This window comes from Dendropsophus ebraccatus, chromosome 2 (genome assembly GCF_027789765.1).
Source record: "Dendropsophus ebraccatus isolate aDenEbr1 chromosome 2, aDenEbr1.pat, whole genome shotgun sequence".
Classification (NCBI taxonomy): Eukaryota; Metazoa; Chordata; class Amphibia; order Anura; family Hylidae; genus Dendropsophus; species Dendropsophus ebraccatus.
In genome coordinates this window covers 91,405,939-91,425,189 of record NC_091455.1, presented here as the reverse complement: position 1 = coordinate 91,425,189, position 19,251 = coordinate 91,405,939, and the positions used below count along the sequence as shown (strand labels likewise).

The window sequence follows — 19,251 nt, the reverse complement described above, 5'->3', positions numbered from 1 at the left end:
GCCAGTTTACATCATTTGCAGTTTTGATGCGTTTTCTAATTCAAAGTTTATTTTTAGAGAAATCTTATCATTAGGAGAAAGTGATTTGACCTAAATACACAACATAGTTGTTTTATCAAGATTTGATGTCTTCAGGGGCAGTGTAAAACTTTGCTTCTAGTCAGTGTATGGAGTCACCTATCACTGTATATCATGATGCCATAGAGATACAAGAAGCATACAGATAGAGCTGGCTGAAAGGAGAAGGGGTCTGAGAATGACAGGAGGAATCTGATAGGTGATTATGTCACCCAGTAGAACAGCGCTTCTCAAACTTTTTCTATTGGAGCCTCACCCAACAGACCAAGGCAATGCCTGGGCCTCACAAGACTGACCAAGAGGGTGCCTGGGCCTTAATATCTATGGTGAAAGTCCATTTAAAAGCTGAGAGTAATGCTAGGGCTGTCTTTCACCCATCTCCCAAGCTCTATAAACTAATAAAGTACAAAATAAAATAATAATGTGGCTAAAATAGAGATTTTTGCCAAAAGCAAAAGAACTGTGCAGATCATAGTTACTTTTTGAAAACTGGCTCCACAGCTGTGCCTCACCAACAACTAGGGGGCGCCTCACTGGGAAGGCCCGCCTCACAACTTGCACTGCAGTAGAGCACAGAAAGTCAGTTTAACAGTACAGACTACTTCCTGATACACAAATTTCTGGTGGTCTGAGTGCTGGTCACAATACCCAGCTACAGAAATGAAACATATGGATGCAGCTGAACTCAAATGAAGTAGAAGGCACTATTATACAAGTGTAAAAAAATAAATCAATCAATCAATGACCCAACCAATTATTTCCATATACAGTTGCCATAACCTGGCTAAAGAGGAAACACCTGCTAAGAATGATTGTGTTGAAAAGTGTTAAGTAAAAAGTGACATTTCTCATGGACTGTTAGGACTTCATGAACAAGCAAAACTGACCAGGAGTACACACACATACATATACAATAAATATACATATTATATAATATATATATTATATTATATAATATATATATAATATTGTTCTCCATCACACCTGCCAATTTCTCGCTAATATATGATGTATATATGATTGCAGTGCCAGAAGGATTCCCCTACATGTACCTCCATCATATATGTCTCTAATGTACACTACTGAATAAGCATATGGTACTGGGGCCTATGGATGGGTTTATGGCTGCAAAATATACCCTTTATCTTACTGTAAAAACTAGGCAGTGATATATGTATATTACCTCTTCATCACTGTGCTTGATAATTGGCAGATAATAGAACTGACTCCCATGTTCCTTTGGTAATATAGAATTAACACCTGCCGCATGTGAACCCACAAGCTGTTCATTGGCACTCAGGTCATCAGCTTTAAAAAAGAAAAGAAAAATGTCACAAAGAAACTACATACGGTAGTAATAAAACAAAATTTTTTTGATTTAAAGAAAACAATTCACATCAGGGGTACAAGTAACAGGTAATCAGAAATAAATATATATTGTTTATTGTTATTACTTATTTTTATTTATTTTATATTTTTTCTATTTTGCAACAGATCCTAACAAATTCTATCATATTGTGCCATTGTGGGTGTTCTTTTATCAGTGGATGCAACAGCATAACGTGTAACACTATTCTGTCCATCAAAAGAGCAATGGCATACACACAGAACACTTTCCTATTTCCTATTGTTAGTGAAATAAAAGCAGGTGAGAAATGGTAAAAAGTACAAAAGTAAAGGAAGGAGCATTGGAATAAATGATCTCACCATTAAGATCTAGGAAGAGGACTGGAATGTGTGCTTCCATTCCAGCAGGGGGAGTCCTACACAGAAGAAGAAAGTAATCATGGTAGGTAAAAAGCATTTCTTTAATAAAATGACATATGCAATAAATTATTTTTTCCACCAATTTTAGTGCTTTTGAAAAAATGGCATTGTACATACTGTAATGGAGACTGTACATCAAAAATCTGTGAACAGGGGAATGTTTCTAAAATAAGAATAACCCTTGAACTAAAACTTGATAGGGAGACCTAGTACCTAAGGTTCAGAGGTCATGGTATTGTTGAATGTGAGAAGAATGATATTGCATAGTGAGGGAGAGAATGGCCAAGGAGGCGGAACACACTAATACTGTTATTGATGTGATGTTCAGCATGTGAAATTCATGTTATTAAACCTGCTAATGGGAGACAGGTGCCTATTTGTGGGCGTGATTGTCACAAGTGACGGTAACGTCTTTCCCCTATCCCAGCCCCCACACCTCCCACGTTTATTTCATTGACAACTACTTTCCTGTCTAGTGTCACTCTTCCCAGCACAGATATCCTGCACAGGTGATAGGCTGTCATTTAAATGAATGTGAGAAGGATGCGCTCTCTGTAATCTGCTCACTAAACAATTACAGCTGATGAATAATTACATTCATTAAGTATAACAACAAACATATACCAGTTTGCTGGCGCTCCAGGAATGCCACTTCCAGGAGCTGGTACCAGAACTGCATTCCTCTCTTCTGTTAATCCAACCCACTGTTCGACCAGCCGTGCTTCTCTCTCAATGTCATCCTCACTCTTTTCTGCAAGCAACACACTCATTATACATAGAAGGACCGATGCAACACTTCTTTAAAAAAAAAAAAAAAAAAAGGCAACCAATATATAAGTGATCTTTCTGATATGTCATAGAAAAAGCACTGCTGTAATGGAGCCCCAAACCTCCAACCACCTTTGGCATGCCACAACATCCTGTACAAACATTAGTTAGGTAAGTGGTACTTAACTTAACATGGTATCACAGAATTTTAGTAGTGCCATAAAGATTCAGAATATTAACAAATCAATGTTATCTTCTAGCAAATATTTCTGACATAGAGGGAAATCAAAAGTGTAAACTAATAGCACTAGAAATAGGCTGTAGGCCGAATTGTGATGGCTAGAAAGGCCGTGAAATACCTGGCAAACATGGTCCCATGTAAAATAACCAGAGCCACTTGGTGCCTATCTATCTATACACCCCGTCAACAAAACAATAATTTCTAAATATATAAACCTTGTTTGTTGATGATTTTCTGAATATGTTCATCCAGGTACTCCTTGCGTTTTATCAGTGCATCTGACCACCTCTCACGGACACAATTCAAATCCTCCTCCTGTTTCAAAGATATAAAACATATATATTTATAGACATTAAAAGCATTGATTGTGGCCTTCAAACTTTTCATTTAACCTTCTGTCACATGAATTAAGTTAGAATTGAGAGGTGGCGCCATTAAACTGCTTTATGTTGCTTTTTACTATTTACTACTAATAAATAGGGAAAGACAAGATGTGTTATAATGTAGTAATATATACAGTATGTATATATATATATATATAAAATGAGATTGTGTTTGCACACACACACAGAAAAAATATTAATTTGGCTTATACATCAGAGATGTGCCACAATGAGAAGGAAACATAATGTAACGCATGAAATAATGTGGGCCATTCACTGTGATACAACATAAAACATGTTTAAAGGCAAAAGCCTGGAGTAATGTATAGCCAGCTATTTTCTTTTAGGTATCCAAGAAAACCAGATTAATACAATTCCACCATTAGTTCTGCGCACAGCTGCTTGCGAAAGATTATCAGTGGGTCGATGTTTGAATACTTGTTCCATGCATATTAAACCCAATCATGCATCATGCCTTGTGTTTACTGGTGTCTGGTGGGAGTGCAGCAATGCATCATTACGTAGTAAGCGATATGTTAGTGCAACTGTGAATGAGCATATTATTATTAGCCATGGTGGACATGTTACTAAATGACCTTCACAATACTGAGTCTTTCTGCAATTATTATACATTTTATGTTTGTTATTCAGAATAACTATATTTAATACAGTCTGCAACAACCTTGGGGTTCTGATCGTTGGGCAAGGCCAGTAGTCAATGATTCTGATGAGAGATATACCCAAGCAGTACCCTCTGTATGGTAGATAGAGCACAGGGACCGTTTTGCACTGGCCTAGTCTGTACTGCTTTTTAATTCTTCTTGGGTTTGACCATGAAACAATCTATGAAGAGATGTATTGTTTCTGGTGTCCTAAAACTGCTTAAAGACTTTTTAAATGTTTATAAATTTTATTTTATATGATTTTTTCCCTTTTTCCATTCTTAAAGGAAACATGCAACCCTATTAGGCAGTTATAGAGCTAGAGGTTGATATAGAGTTTTGTTGGGGGGGTTATTCTAATTACTTGATTGATTTCTTCACTTTCTCTTTACTTCTGAGACCAATGGGTAGTCCTACAGTGACTGACAGTGATTTGTATGTATGCACTCTCCTCATACTTGGAAGGCTGTCTATCACTTGGTAGGACTGCCTAATGGGCTCATAAGTCCACAGACAGCAAAAATATACATTAATTATTTTCAAGAGTTCTTTCCCTCTCAAAGCTATATATCAGTCAGCCTTTTCTGCTCTATAACAAGCTGCTGGCAGATAAAGCAGCATGTTCCGCTAAGAGGGCCAAAAACATTAGATATTCCTTATCCTAACAATTTTGATAAAATCCACTGAAACTATTTTGTATTATTCTGTATTTCGTATACAGTCTGACTGTCACTCATTTAAGGGGTTACCTGGGGATAACATACACATATATATGTATAATATCTCTTCTCTTACAGCTGCCCTGGGCCCTTACACCTCACCTCTTCTTCCTGGTTTTATTGACATATAGACTCCGCAACAATTGCCAGCACAGCCAGTCACTGACTGAGGCAAGACACCACAGTAACCAGGGACCGGATCAGCAGGAAAATTCCTGCACAAACGATGTGATGAATAAAGGGAGATGCAGTGGAAACTGCTGTAATGGCAGCTGTGGGGGATTTGGGTAGGAGAGTATCGCTTCTTTTTTTTTTCCTTCTCTAAAAGAAATATCATCAAGCAACCCCGAGAAAAGGGTTGTCCATGATACAGAATACCACTGATGCCTTCTGCTCCCCGGTGCTCACTTCCTCTTTTCCCGTGTCTAGGAAGTATACCCTCTGAGATGTGAGGGGGCAGGTGTTTATCACATTCCTTCGACATTCTATCAGTGTCCAATCTAAGCAGACTCCAGTAGTGTGGTCTCATACACATGTTCAACAGGATCGTGCTGCCTTATGTTAGCTCGGAGGAACCCTCCCTATGGCTGTGTCTCCTTCATGTTCCTCAGCTTTCTCCATGCTGGAGTTTGGACTTTGTCCACTCCCTGTGGGTGCAGAGTGCACCCTCTCTGTAAAAATACACACCTGGTCACTTTGTGATTCTGTCTAGAGGTAGCCATACACTAACTGACATCTGAACAATCATTCAGCCATTAGTTATCTCCCCCATCCAGCCCTGTCCTTCCCATACACAGTAACATTCAGCATGGATAAGTGTTTCCTGTATTCTCTATGAGGAGGGGACGATTAAGGCTTATCTCTCCCAGAACAAAGGGGGTCAGGCAGTGATTTTCCATCACACTTGACCCCAATTTCCAACTACATTATCTAGACCAACAAACAAAGAAGAAAGCCATGTCACACGTATAAGGGTGGCACATCCCCAGAAAAATGATGGAATAGACTATATGTTTAAGTGAAAAAATAATACAAATTTTATTGTTACACAAAAACTACAAAGTGCAAGACATACATAGTAAAATCAATTAAAACCACAACATACAGAAGGTCCATGTCAAATAAACATGGTACTAGGACATACCAACATATGTAAATATTGTGACCCCCCCCTATGGCTGATAATATTGACTCACAACTAGAATGATGTAATGCTGTCAGAGTATGAACAATAAAGTCTATATAAATGACTATACTCTATGGACACAAAACAAAAAATAGCAAAAGGAGTAAGAAATTAGATGAGAGCCAATTATTTAGATTTAAGATTTATTTATTTGGCTCTCATCTCATTTTTTACTCTTTTTGCCATTTTTTGTTTAGTATAGTCATTTATATAGACTTTATTGTTCATACTCTGACAGCATTACATCATTCTAGTTGTGAGTCAATATTCTCAGCCATAGGGGGAGGTCACAATATTTACAAATGTCGGTATGTCCTGGTACCATGTTTATTTGACATGGACCTTCTGTATGTTGTGGTTTTAATTGATTTTACTATGTATGTCTTGCACTTTGTAGTTTTTGTGTAACAATAAAATTTGGATTATTATTTTTTCACTTGAGCATACAGTCTATTCCATCATTTTTCTGGGGATATGCCACCCTTATACGTGTGGCATGGCTTTCTTCTTTGTTTGTTGGTCTACATGCTTTTCTCATGTCATATTGGGTTGAGCGCCCAACTTTACTCATTTACTTTTATAGTAGTGCCTTGTCCTTTTTTGTGTTTTTTGCTTCCAACTACATCATCTGACAGTGGAGCACCATACACCTCAAATGCAATGTGTTTCAGACACATTGATATGTCTGGAATGGTTTCAGTAGAATTATTTGTAAATATTCTAAATAAAAGTAAGAAGCTTTTAAAGTGATACTGTCACCCCAGTTTTCCTCTGCGACGTTATTGGCACCACAAGTGTCACTAAGGCTTAGCGTCCATTGAGACCCCTCTCCCTGCCTCGGTCCATTGCTGTAATCTATGTTCCCCATGATAAGGAAGGAAAAGGGGGTTCAAGGGAAGCTAAACCCTTGCCTTAGTGACACTTTCTGTAACTGATAGTGCCAATAACAACACACAAGAAAACTGGGATGACAGCATCACTTTAAGGTACAATCACATGTAGAGGATCTGCAGCAAATTTGATGCTGTGTTCAGTCATTTAGTTACACTGATTTTCAGCATCAAATCTACAACATCAAATCTGATGCAGAACATGTACATGTGAATGTACCTTTTACTGTAAACTGGATCTGAATAATTTCTTTGTTCATGAGCTGTGGAGACCACTCAATTGCCAATTTATTTATCAGTTAACATACTGGGTGCTTGCTATGTTACATTATGCGTTTTCTTACATGTGCCTTCAGAAGTGCAAACCCAGCACCAACGACACCTGAACTACTGTCTATAGTACGCATATATTATTATGTTTGTTGTTTACTAATGCACTGCCACCTCTAAACAAAGCCTTCTATGCATAAGTATGTTAGATAGCATCATAAATGGTAACAAGTCTGTGAGCATTTTAGGTGATGGTTCAGTGATGGTAATAGGGAGTGATTTGTTTAAAGCTTCCCTATCCCAGCTTAATAAGCCTTGCCCACCCTCTTCCCAAAATATATTTTCCCACGCTCCACAAGATCTCCTCCCCCTCTTTGCATGTTGTAGTGCAGAGCAGAACTGTGTCCCATGCCTCAGGATTGGAAGCAGCCTCTGTAATAATACCTGGTAACTATCCATATCATCACCACCAACATCATCATCATCTTTCTGGTAGGAGAGAATACATGATGTAAACAGGACATGCATTGCTTTCATGACAAAGTAACAAAGCACTAGGAGCAGTAAGTACCAGAACACAATGTTACATACACAGTGCTAAACTACATAGAATGAAAGGAAACTCACACAGTCTAGCTGTCCAATGCAAATTCCAATAGTACAGATACACAAAACATTTTATTAATAAACTGGAAATAGAAGATGTGATATCTTTGCTTTTTATACAACACTCGGCCTAGTTTAAAAAAAATAAAAGAAGGGTGTAGCCCGCTCCCCACCTCCTCACACCTGATACGCACAAGTCCTTACTCCAACTGTGCATAGTATATCCAGAAAGAAACTGCTGGGCTCAGCATTTGGTGCAGGTTAATACTTTATATAGTGATCTTTAACAAGCCATATGGAAAACACAGACCAACTTCTTAGGCAGACGACCACTTTTTTCAGATACAGTCCGTATTCTTAGTTATCCCCAGGGGCGGATTATAATGAGGGCAATCTGGGTAACCGACCGGGACCCAGAGAGATTGCCCCCATTATAATGCTGCTGCCGCCGCTGTACCTATGTCGCTCTGCCCCTTTAAAAGTTCCTCCATTAGGCGCAGACGTGCCGCGCGTAGGCACGTCTGCGTCCCGTGACATCACCTCTTGGACACGGAGGAGTGAGGAACGGTGGCGGCAGCCAGGAGAAGAGGCTGCCAGGAGAAGAGGAACAGCGGCGGCAGCCACGAGAAGAGGAGCGTCTGGAGGAATCAATGTGCCAGGTCAGGTGAGTATACTTTTATTACTTTTTTTTTTTTTTTTTAACATGAGGCTATTCATGGGGAATGCTACGGGGGGGGGCTTATTCTATTTAGAGGGGATGCTAGACAGAGGCGACTTATTCTATATGGAGTGGGGAACAAAGAGTTGCTTAATACTATATGGGGACACAGCAAAGGAAAAGGCTATTTATTATATGGGGATCAGAGGGACAGACTACTATTTGGCATAAACTGGGACTAACTACATATGGGAGATTAGGATGATGCTGGAGCAAGGAGCATAAAATGTTTGTCTGGCAGATCCTGTGGGGACGAGTCATGGCCAGAGAAGTCTTCATGATGGGCTGAGCCAGAAAAGGAAAAACGAACAACTTTGACAAGCAAAACGTCCCTTGTAATTCGTGTAATTCACTGCATGTAACGCTCTATTGTAATTTATAGGTCACATAGCCTGAGGGGGCTATACACCATGTCCTCAGGCTACGTGACCTCTAGATGCTATGAAGGGCTTTTCCGTGGTAATTTATATGGTTAATGGCCACAGAAAATCCTGGGCAGGGTTAGTTGGGGCGTGGTTATTGGGATGAAGGCAGGGCTAGAGGGGTGTGATTAGTGAGGGGCCCACAATTTCTGAACCGCCCAGGGCCCATGGTACCCTTAATCCGCCCCTGGTTATCCCTAACCTGCACAGAACAATGAGCCCAGCAGTTTCTTTTCTATTTCCATTTTAAAAAGAGTATATCACATCTTGCAGGTGCAAGCACTATGTAAGCAACTGCTTTTCTGCTTTGTTTTAAATGGCCACTCTCATTAGAAATTTCAAAATCTAAATCAAAAGATGTGATATAAAGCAAGTTTGCAATTTACTTTATTTTTTTTTTTTAATCATGCTTTAAAACAAAGTTATATTTACTTGAAATCCAGGTCCAGTCTCCTGAAGGCAGATTTTTAGTCTTGTGCTGGTTGGTAAAAAAAAAGAAAAAAAAGAAAAAGAAAAGAGAGACCAAATGCAGGGCATCCCAGCCAGTACAGAGTGTCACAGTTCTATGTGTCCGTCAACCTGGATACAAGTATGTATAGCTTTGGTTTAAAATATACTTGTGGCATTTGTTTTGTTTTTGTTTTATAAATGTTATCATGGGATAGAGAATTCCTAGAAATCTGCTCTCTGTCCACATAATGAGAAGTTTCTACTGGTAAGCATATTCTTAAAGGGAACCTGTCACCCCCTGTGCCGGGGTGACAGGCTCCCGACCCCCCGCTACAGCCCCCTATACAGCCCCCTATACTCCCCTGATCCTCCCGGGTCCCGCTTCTGGATCCGGTCGGGTCACGGAGATATCAGCCGCTGCAGCCCGGCGCGCGTGCTGAGAAATGAGTCCAACGCTCATAGAGAATGACGGAGAGTCCGGCGCTCAGTCATTCTCTATGAGCGTTGGACTCATCTCTCAGCGCGCGCCGGGCTGCAGCGGCTGATATCTCCGTGACCCGACCGGATCCAGAAGCGGGACCCGTCGGGATCAGGTGAGTATAGGGGGCTGTAGCGGGGGGTCGGGAGCCTGTCACCCGGCACGGGGGGGTGACAGGTTCCCTTTAAGAACTCTCTCTTCCAGTCACATTTATATGAAATATCCTAAGTTTCAGTACTCCTGAAATGTTTACAGTTCTACAGTAGTTACCTGGTAGCTATCCAGGCCTCTCTGCAGCTTAGTTGATCGGGCAGTGATGCAGCCAATGGAGACTGAAAGGATGGCTTCTACCATGAGGGGTAATGTACCAGAATTCTGCACAGGCTTCACAGTCACCTGGACCCTTCGAGAATGACCCTGAAATCAGAAAATATTCTAACCAAATACATACCCAAAACATTTACAATATAATAAGGCATAACCTGGACAGGCCAGCTAACCTGCCGGAGCTGGAATACTCCACCAGTGTTCACATCCTTGGCCTGATGTAACTCGACTGACATGTATTCTCCATTCTCATTCAGCTCATATATAGAGATCCACATTTCTATACGTCGAGTTACCTCATTCCACCTGGAGACAAAATAGAAAAAATAAGACTTGCTTTTTCTAACTGACATTCATTGTTTTACAGGAATAATGGACTTCTTTGCCTTCTTCTAATTAATTACACTAGGTGACCAAAAAGCATGAAATCCATGTAAAATAAGTATAACATTTATAAAAAACAACCGCGCTCCTGACAGACACAGCTGTTAGTAGGTTACCAGTGTCCGTATAGCTGCAGGCTACCAACAAGTGGTTACTGCTCCCACTCAATAAAACTATAATAAAAAGGTAATAATAATAATGTTGTGCCGCACTAAAAAGTTACCATATTATGATGAAATGGTTAACTAATTCACATACTATCATTCATGTACTTGTAAAAACTAAAGTCACTCACCCTCTTGAGAAAGAAGGTCGGAACCTTTAAAACGCGTTGAGGACACTTTTGCCTCCTACAGCGATCCGTACTGTGACGTCACAGAGGATTCCGTTCAGGATTATCCTAGCAAGCGGTTTACGCGCCACCGGCCGGGGCGCACGCTTTGCAAAGAAGTTACAAACAACTACAAAGGACGTAGAGAACTCTAACCTATTCCGTGGACTTTAAAGGAATTTGAAAGGAAACTAAAACCTATCAGATGCAGTATCGGCTGATACGGAGGATCACAAGTCAGAGCACAACCAGTACACCTATGTGGTGAGTGACTTTAGTTTTTACAAGTACATGAATGATAGTATGTGAATTAGTTAACCATTTCATCATAATATGGTAACTTTTTAGCGCGGCACAACATTATTATTATTACCTTTTAAGTATAACATTTATTTTAAAGCAAAAGGTCGGAAATAAAGCTAGAGACATACCAGAATATCAGAGGAATAGTCAAGGTCCTTATATGTGTAGTATATAAGATTAGGTTAAAATCAAATGCTTTACAAAACTGAACAACTGGCTGACTCAGCACAGCCTCATTTGCATGGGTGGCAATAGGAGACAGTCCCGACACATAAGTAGCGCAGGTTATGGGGGGGGAGGGGGGGATGATGATATTTTTCTCTAGTAGTCCTACAAGCTCTTATGAGATGGCAGAGAGAGACCGGTTTATCCTCCAGTTCTCTTCACTCCCTGCTCTTACTGCACATATGTATGCTTATAACACCTCTCCTTTGTTCCTCCCTGCCCCCCTTATTAGGAGACTGAGAAAGCGCCACAAGCCTAGGGCACAGGCACTGTAGGCCACACCTTATTGACTGCATCGGCTGCTGCAGATTAAAAGATCATTTTTTTTACTCTAACCAAGGCACTGGGCACATTTTAAAAGACATGACTGGGAAGGACTTACTTTAATCAAACTGACAGTCACAGTGCTTTGGGGGGTGGGTTGGTGGAAACAATATTGCTTTAGGGTACAAACACACACACCGTATATGCAGCAGATACGCAGCAGATTTGGTGGTGCAGATTTGATGGTGTGTTCAGTTATTTAGATCTTATCTGCTGCGTATCTGCTGCGTATTTGCTGCGTATCGCAGCAGTAAATACGCTGCGTATACGGTGTGTGTGTTTGTACCCTTAGGGTACAAACCCGCTTGACGTATTTGCTGCGTGAATCAGTCTTAAAAATAAGCAGGCAAAACGCAGGTTGGCTTTATACAATTGTTCTGCGTTAAAATACGCAATTGCGTATTTTTGAAGCGTGAAGCTACATGCGTTTTTCGCACAGGTTGTTAACAACTGATGCTTTGCTAACAACAAGCTTCACACTTCAAAAATACGCAATTGCGTATTTTAACGCAGAACAATTGTATAAAGCCAACCTGCGTTTTGCCTGCTTATTTTTAAGACTGATTCACGCAGCAAATACGTCAAGTGGGTTTGTACCCTTAAGCATATATCCGAGTGCAGAATACATGCCCAGGGGTGAAACAGACCAGTCAGGACCACAGACAGCCAAAACAGACTCCTTCCACACTCTTAGTGCAACACTATCAGGTGAGCGGGTCTCCCTTATTCACCCGCAAGATCTCGCGTCCTACACAAGGGCTTTCTACCTTCTTTTTTGACAACTCTTTACATATGTCATACTCCTAAATGTCCCGTGTGACTAATATGCTTCCACCACACCTGTCTTGCAGCGTTCTAGATTTTGCATGAAGAGAATCAATTTCCCACAATGATCTTCCATTTCCAGCGCATCTGTGACCCCAAACTTCAATTGCCAGTGCACCCTCAGAAATAAACTCCAAAAATTCTTCTGTAATAGTGACCACATAATCCTGGAGAAAAACACCAAAAAGGACAGTACAAGGATGTTTGTTGTATTTCTTTCTAAAACTGATGGGTACATCAATTAAAAACAAAAACACCTTTGCTCACTTATAAATACCTTTGAATGTGCAAATTTCACTGTAAACTGAGCTTCTTTACTTCTGGGTGAAGGCATATCAGGATTGACCATGGGAGGAGCTACTGTGGGTTCAGACTGGTCCCAGAAAGTGTATTGACAGAACACAAAGTTTGACAGGTTCAGTGGAAGGCCTGTAGCTTCTTTTATTTTAACCTAGCATCAAAAGATAAAAAGGCAGAATGGTTGGGCATGTTTACGAGTCAAAATACCACTGTGTGGTGCTAACCTGCCTCTACAACCACAACAAAGTAGACTGGTCGCATGAATAGTCACTGTAAAATTTGTGCGCCCAATTAAATGCATTGGTATCGGCCGTACATTTCCTGTTTAGACAGAGATGTGTGGCCAATAACAATAATCTACCGGATGCACAAAAGATCAAATTGGTGAGCACAACAGCTGATCGCTGGCCCCTTTACACAGGCCAATTATCAGGTAAATGAACATTTCTAGAAATGCTTAACGATAATCGGCCAGTATAAAGGGGCCTTTATCTGCTGGCTATTTGTAAAATTATAAAATAAGTTATATACCTTAATTCCTAAAAATGTGGCAGCTCTCTGCTGTGCCAGCATGTCACATGACCTGGGATGACACTCAAAATGGTGACATGAGAGAACATGCCCACCTTCTACACTTTAGTCCTGAGCTTATTCATGTCACATACCGTATAGGCAATACTCACTCGGCACGTTAGTCTTTTTGGTCGGTAGATTATTTCTCCACTATTATCTATTATTTCAAAGCTCCCACTTTCACTAGAATTTTCAGATGAGTCGTCACCAACTAAACACTCAGGAACAACACCAGTAACTCGCATTACCTCGATGTGAAGTCGGCCTGCGACCTGTACCAGACAGAAGAGATACCAGGGCAATCTATACGTGCATCTCAATTTAGAATATCAATAAGATTTATTTTTCTTTTCAGTAATTCAATAAAAAAAAAAGTGAAATACTTCTATTATATTATACAAAGTGAACTTTTCTAGTGTATATTTCTTTTATTATTGACGATTATGGCTTACAGCCAAGGGAAACCCAAAATTCATTATCTCAAAAAATTGGATTATATAAGACCATGTGAATGTAAAAAAAAAAAAAAAAATGTTGGCCAAATGAAAAGTAATGCAACACTTGTAGCCCATGAAAGCTACTGTTGTCCCGGTTGCTTGTGCACCTTTTTCTACCACACTTTTTCCTTCCACTCAGCTTTCCATTAATATGCTTTTTCCCCTTATTATATGTTTAGCCAATAGAATTTGCCCTGGGAAGTTGTTGAACCATCCTTTTTATTTAACAACCGAACGACATGTCATTACGCCGAACGATGTTCAAATGATTTGTAAACTGTCAATGATGAAAATAGCATAACACAAAAAAAGTGAAAAAATGTGGTCAGCTCACCTCATCCTGAAACTGTTATGACTTGTGATCCCGAAGTGGATATAGGAGGGTGCACGGAAGATTCAGCGGCGGCCAGCCGTTCAGGTAAGGGATACGAATCCAGGTAAAGTGGGGGAATCCAGCACTCCAGGAAAACAATTTTCAATTAAAACGATTCTTTATTGTTCATGTTATTAAAAACTTTATCTCTCTCAAGGAGAGACCCGTCACCAACCGGTTTCACGCTCGTGGCGCTTAATCATGGTATCCATGATTAAGCGCCACGAGCGTGAAACCGGTTGGTGACGGGTCTCTCCTTGAGAGAGATAAAGTTTTTAATAACATGAACAATAAAGAATCGTTTTAATTGAAAATTGTTTCCCTGGAGTGCTGGATTCCCCCACTTTACCTGGAATGATGAAAATAGTTCCAGATTCTATCAAACGATCAACGATTTCTCTGCCTGCTATTACACAAAACGATCATCTAAATATGGACGATGTAACGATTTAACGAACGATTATCGTGTGGAAAATCATTATGTTGTTCGAATTTAAACGATAGTCGCCCAGTGTAATTGCAGGCAACAACTGAAAAATCGCTCATGTGCCGTTGATCGTTGCTTTAGATCTGATCCTAAAATCATTGTTAATCATTTGCTGTAATTCCGCATTCATTCGCTAATCGTTCAGTGTAATTCCAAATTGTTCCTTTTTTGCTGGCAACAGATGGAGCAAACAATCGTAGTAAAGATTATTGCAAAATTGCAATCGTAACTAACGATTATTGTTCCATGTAATATGGTGAGTGATTTCAGGAGAACGATAAACAATCTTGTTTGCAATAGTTTAATAGCACCCTAAGGGCCCTAATACATGAAGCAATAGTTGGTTATCGCTCTGTGTAATAGAGACAATGATCAGCCGATGACAACAATCATCTGCTGATTATGTCTTTTGGTCCTGACCCATAATCATTGGCCGCCAGGCATGCATCGATATTAAAAGCGTATAATAGCAACGCGTTGCCAACGACTGATAACTGTGTAAAACAAATATTATAAACTGTATACATTTCCCCTCTACAGCCCCTGGTGTTCTTCTGCCCTCTGCTCGCTTCCCTGAGATCCCTCCGTAATTTCAGAGCGGGTCTCTGAACTGACAACTGCTCAGCCAATCACTGGCTGCAGCGGTCCCAACGAGTGATTGGCTATGCATCAGTCAGTTCAGAGAGGTAATGTACACAGTTTAAAAGCAAGGGCTGCACAGACATTGCTAACAATGTCTGTGCAGCCCTTGCTAAACAATTATCAAGCCGTGTAATAGGCTCAGTAAGCGAGCGCAGATCTAGAAGATCAGGGCTCACTTACAGGAAGCATCTAATATGCCCCTAAAGAACCTTTTTAAATGCTAAGGAAGCCTTTGCAGGTATTTTGGGTTAATTATTCTGATTTTCGGAGATAATGAATTTAGGGTTTTTCTCGGTTGTAAGCCCCTTATCATCAACATTAGCAGAAATAAACACTAAAAAAAAGTTCAATCTGTAATGACTCCATGTAATATAGGTGTTCCACTTTTTGAATTGAATAACTGAAAGAAAAAAAAATGACTTTTTGATGATATTCTAATTTATTGACATGCACTTGTATGATTATTTATATAAGGACATCCACAATGAAGCCATCTATTTCATGAACATATTTGTCTGAATGACCAGACATCAAAAGAAGTAACCTAAAAACTGTACAATATCACATAAGCTCTTGAGACTGCAGCACAGGAGGATAAATAATCTAAACAAGAGACTTCTAAGGGCCCTATTCCACCGGACGATTATCGTTCGCATAATTGTTAACAATTAACGATCTCAAACGACCGCTATTGCGAAAGACCTGAAAACGTTCACTCATTTCCATGGAACGATAATTGTTACTTATGATCATATTTGCGATTGTTTTTTCTTTGCTATTGCGTTCGTATCTACTGCGAACGACCGAACAAAGTCTTATTCAATGCGAACGTTTTACGAACGAGCAACGAAAAAATAGGTCCAGGTCTTAGGGCCCTATTCCACCGGACGATTATCATTCACATAATCGTTAACAATTAACGATCTCAAATGACCGCTATTGCAAAAGACCTGAAAACGTTCACTCATTTCCATGGAACGATAATCGTTACTTATGATCATATTTGTGATAGTTTTTTCTTCGCTATTGCGTTCGTATCTACTGCAAACAACGTCTTATTCAATGTGAACGATTTGCAAACGTTTTGCGAACGAGCAACGATAAAAATAGGTCCAGGTCTTATAAAGCGATCAATGATTTCTCGTTCGGTCGTTAATCATTAACTGCTATTCAAATGAATGATTATCGCTTAGATTCGAACAATTTAACGATAATCTGAGCAATAATTGTTCGGTGGAATAGGGCCCTTATAAAGCGATCAAAGATTTCTCGTTCGGTCGTTAATCGTTAACTGCTATTCAAACGAATGATTATTGTTTAGATTCAAGCGATTTAACGATAATCTGAACGATAATCGTCCGGTGGAATAGGGCCCTTAGGTTTGTGCTATTGAGCTGCAGGGCCACAAAGATAATAACCTGAAAAAGGCTTACCTCCCCCTGCTGGCTAATGATAGGCACTGCATACTGAAGTCTAACATCATAAAAAAGACATTCTAGGAATACATTTGCTACGCCTATAAGGTTGTGGTTTTCTTGTGCTTCATAAAACGGGTCTCCTTTCTTATAGATAATCCTTTTATTCTGTAACAAATCATAAGAAGATAACATTGAACTATTACAGTTTGTATATGGTTACTGTGAAAAGAGAATGATTCAGCTAAAAGAACAGCATAAAAAGCTGCTTTCACACTAAAAAAACAAAAAAAGAAGTCTGTTCTATCCATGGTTATTTTTTAAGAGAACACAACATTACTATGTATGATTCTTTACTGAATTGTTAAACAGTTGTAAGGCTCATCAAATGAAATATTTTAGCCAATATTTAGCTAAACTTGCCTCCTCCTGATATGCTGCTCTATTTATTCCATTGTTGACAGCTCATTGTCTAGGTTTGTCGTTTACCTTATTGATTGGGCCCGTGGAATAGGACCCTTAGCTTCACACTATGGAGTGGTCTCTCAATAACAGCTATGAGAGCACTAGAATCACCTTGCCATCACTCTGAAGGGTTAATCAAAAAACAAAAGAATAATTACTTCAGCTGGCTTCTCCTTCCATTCTTGGTAAGCATCCCTCATATCGATGAGTTTGTTTTCTAGCTTCTCAATAGACCAAACTTGAGTGCCTTTACATTTTCTTCTCACTTGGATGGCAGGTTCACTTACTATTGCTCCTCTCTGAAGAAATGAAGAAAATCAATATTAGAGAGAAGAAAAAAAAAAACATTCATAAAAGTAAAATATCTAACACATTGGTAATAAATGGGTAATAGAGCAAAGAGCAAAGCAGACAGAATTCTATATCACTATAAAGACGGTCTAGGATTTAAAAGCAGATTCAAAGATTATCTGATGTTAGAACATTTTGTGCTACCCTGGTCTTTCTCTTTTGTTATGTAATTCATAGGACAGCAGGAGATATGGAATCTGAGCATATGTATCTGTGTCAGAAAATTCCTTGCCTAAGAGATGATATTTAAAAAAAATAAAGTCAAATATATGATCCTTACAATAGGAAATGGAAATGGAGTTTGTAACACAAATCCAAAAGCTGGAAGAGAGTGATGTAAAGCTGTATGTTACTGACCTTCCGGTTGGCACTGAGGTTAACAGCTGGGATCTGAAGAGTGACCTGATAATCTGTGCCTTTACCCATCTCTTCTGCCAGAAAGTTGGCTTCCCTTACCAGGGTGTTAGCCTTGACTATCTGCTCTCGGAGCTTTGAAAGACTCTGTCTGAACAGCTCATCCCTGTGGTGAACACAACATTTATATTTCTTAAACAGGCATTCCGCGAAATGGATTTATTTTGCTTACATACTGAAGTATTAGCAGTTATTAGAAATGTGGACGATCTTGTGTATGCCTTGTGCACACCCTATGTTAGCTAATGTGGCACATTTCCTATAATGCCCCTGGCTTTGCAGAAAGAAGGTGTGGAGTCCTACTGTCTCCTTTTACTATAGAGTGCACTGTATACTGTGATACAGCTGTAGTCTGGCTCCTTTCTCCCCTGTTACTACAGCTCTTGCACACAGGAAAGTAATGGCAAGCTGCATCACACAGGACACACTACAGAATCTACTCACAGCATGCAGCAGAGACAGCACCATGATCAGGGATGGTGTAATATTTCTAGACCTCCACAAACTAATCATTGTATGGAGTCTCCTACTACTAAATGTCCTGGTACCATAAAGACAGCAGGTGCATTGTATAAACTGAGAGCAATAACGATAGAGCTAGTAGGGTAGCAGGAGTGGTCTGAGAGCTGCCAGGAGGAATCTAATATGTAATAATGTCATTGTGCAGTTCAGGACAGCTGAACCACAAAGTCATGTAATTTAGGGTTGTCTGAGTGCTGATCTCATGCCCCAGCTGCATGAATGAAATGTATGCAATGCAGCTGAGCTGGGATGAAAATAGAGGACACTGTAGGAATAGTAGTGATAGTTTAAAGAAAGCATCCTTACACCTAAGTGTCACAGGACACAATAGTGTAAATTCTTTGGGCAGACCAAGGAATCCTCCTGTGCATAGAATGGAGTCTATGGCATGGGCGGAGATGCACGCACGTGTGAGCGTTGGAATCTGCGGTGGGTTATCCACGCAGATTCCATAGAGATTCCATAGAGTGCATGTGCCTTAATGTAGCGGTTTTACTTTTTGAATTGAATTACTGAAAAAAAATAACTTTGATGATATTCTAATTTATCAAGATGCACAACTTGATGTAAAAGGACTCGCCTCTCTTCCGCCCATACGTTCATTTTCTGCTGTACTGTCTGAGACGTGTAGGAGAGCCGCTCATTGCTGTGCTGGTGTTGTCTTTCGGGAGAAAGCTGCTGTCGCAGCTGCTCCAGCTCTCGTTCATACATGAGCCGCTGTTCTTCAAGAGCATTCCTCTTCTCCTCTAAATACTGCTTCTCAAGGACTTGAACAACATTGTGGACAGGATCTGAAGGAAGAGGCTAGCAAAGTAAATCTACAAAAGGCTCAGTGTATACAAGCATCCAAAAGTT

At 39.9% G+C, this 19,251-nt stretch overlaps 1 protein-coding gene across 13 annotated transcripts in view; it reads right to left on the bottom strand.

The window, feature by feature from the left end:
• The window catches only part of KIF13A (kinesin family member 13A), a 166,090-nt gene that overhangs the window by 27,585 nt on the left and 119,254 nt on the right, over window positions 1-19,251 (bottom strand). For 10 of the 13 annotated variants that reach the window (XM_069957958.1, XM_069957963.1, XM_069957965.1 and 7 more), the window contains 14 exons: window positions 18,977-19,187; window positions 17,818-17,980; window positions 17,268-17,408; window positions 16,663-16,812; window positions 13,341-13,502; window positions 12,635-12,808; window positions 12,373-12,524; window positions 10,139-10,271; window positions 9,909-10,055; window positions 7,409-7,453; window positions 3,070-3,169; window positions 2,470-2,596; window positions 1,786-1,841; window positions 1,262-1,386 (listed from right to left, as the gene is read on the bottom strand). In XM_069957958.1, coding sequence (XP_069814059.1) covers window positions 1,262-1,386; window positions 1,786-1,841; window positions 2,470-2,596; window positions 3,070-3,169; window positions 7,409-7,453; window positions 9,909-10,055; window positions 10,139-10,271; window positions 12,373-12,524; window positions 12,635-12,808; window positions 13,341-13,502; window positions 16,663-16,812; window positions 17,268-17,408; window positions 17,818-17,980; window positions 18,977-19,187 — 1,886 coding nt within the window. The remainder of the gene's footprint in view (window positions 1-1,261; window positions 1,387-1,785; window positions 1,842-2,469; window positions 2,597-3,069; window positions 3,170-7,408; window positions 7,454-9,908; window positions 10,056-10,138; window positions 10,272-12,372; window positions 12,525-12,634; window positions 12,809-13,340; window positions 13,503-16,662; window positions 16,813-17,267; window positions 17,409-17,817; window positions 17,981-18,976; window positions 19,188-19,251) is intronic. The other 3 variants (XM_069957960.1, XM_069957961.1, XM_069957966.1) reach the window with 1 other exon arrangement.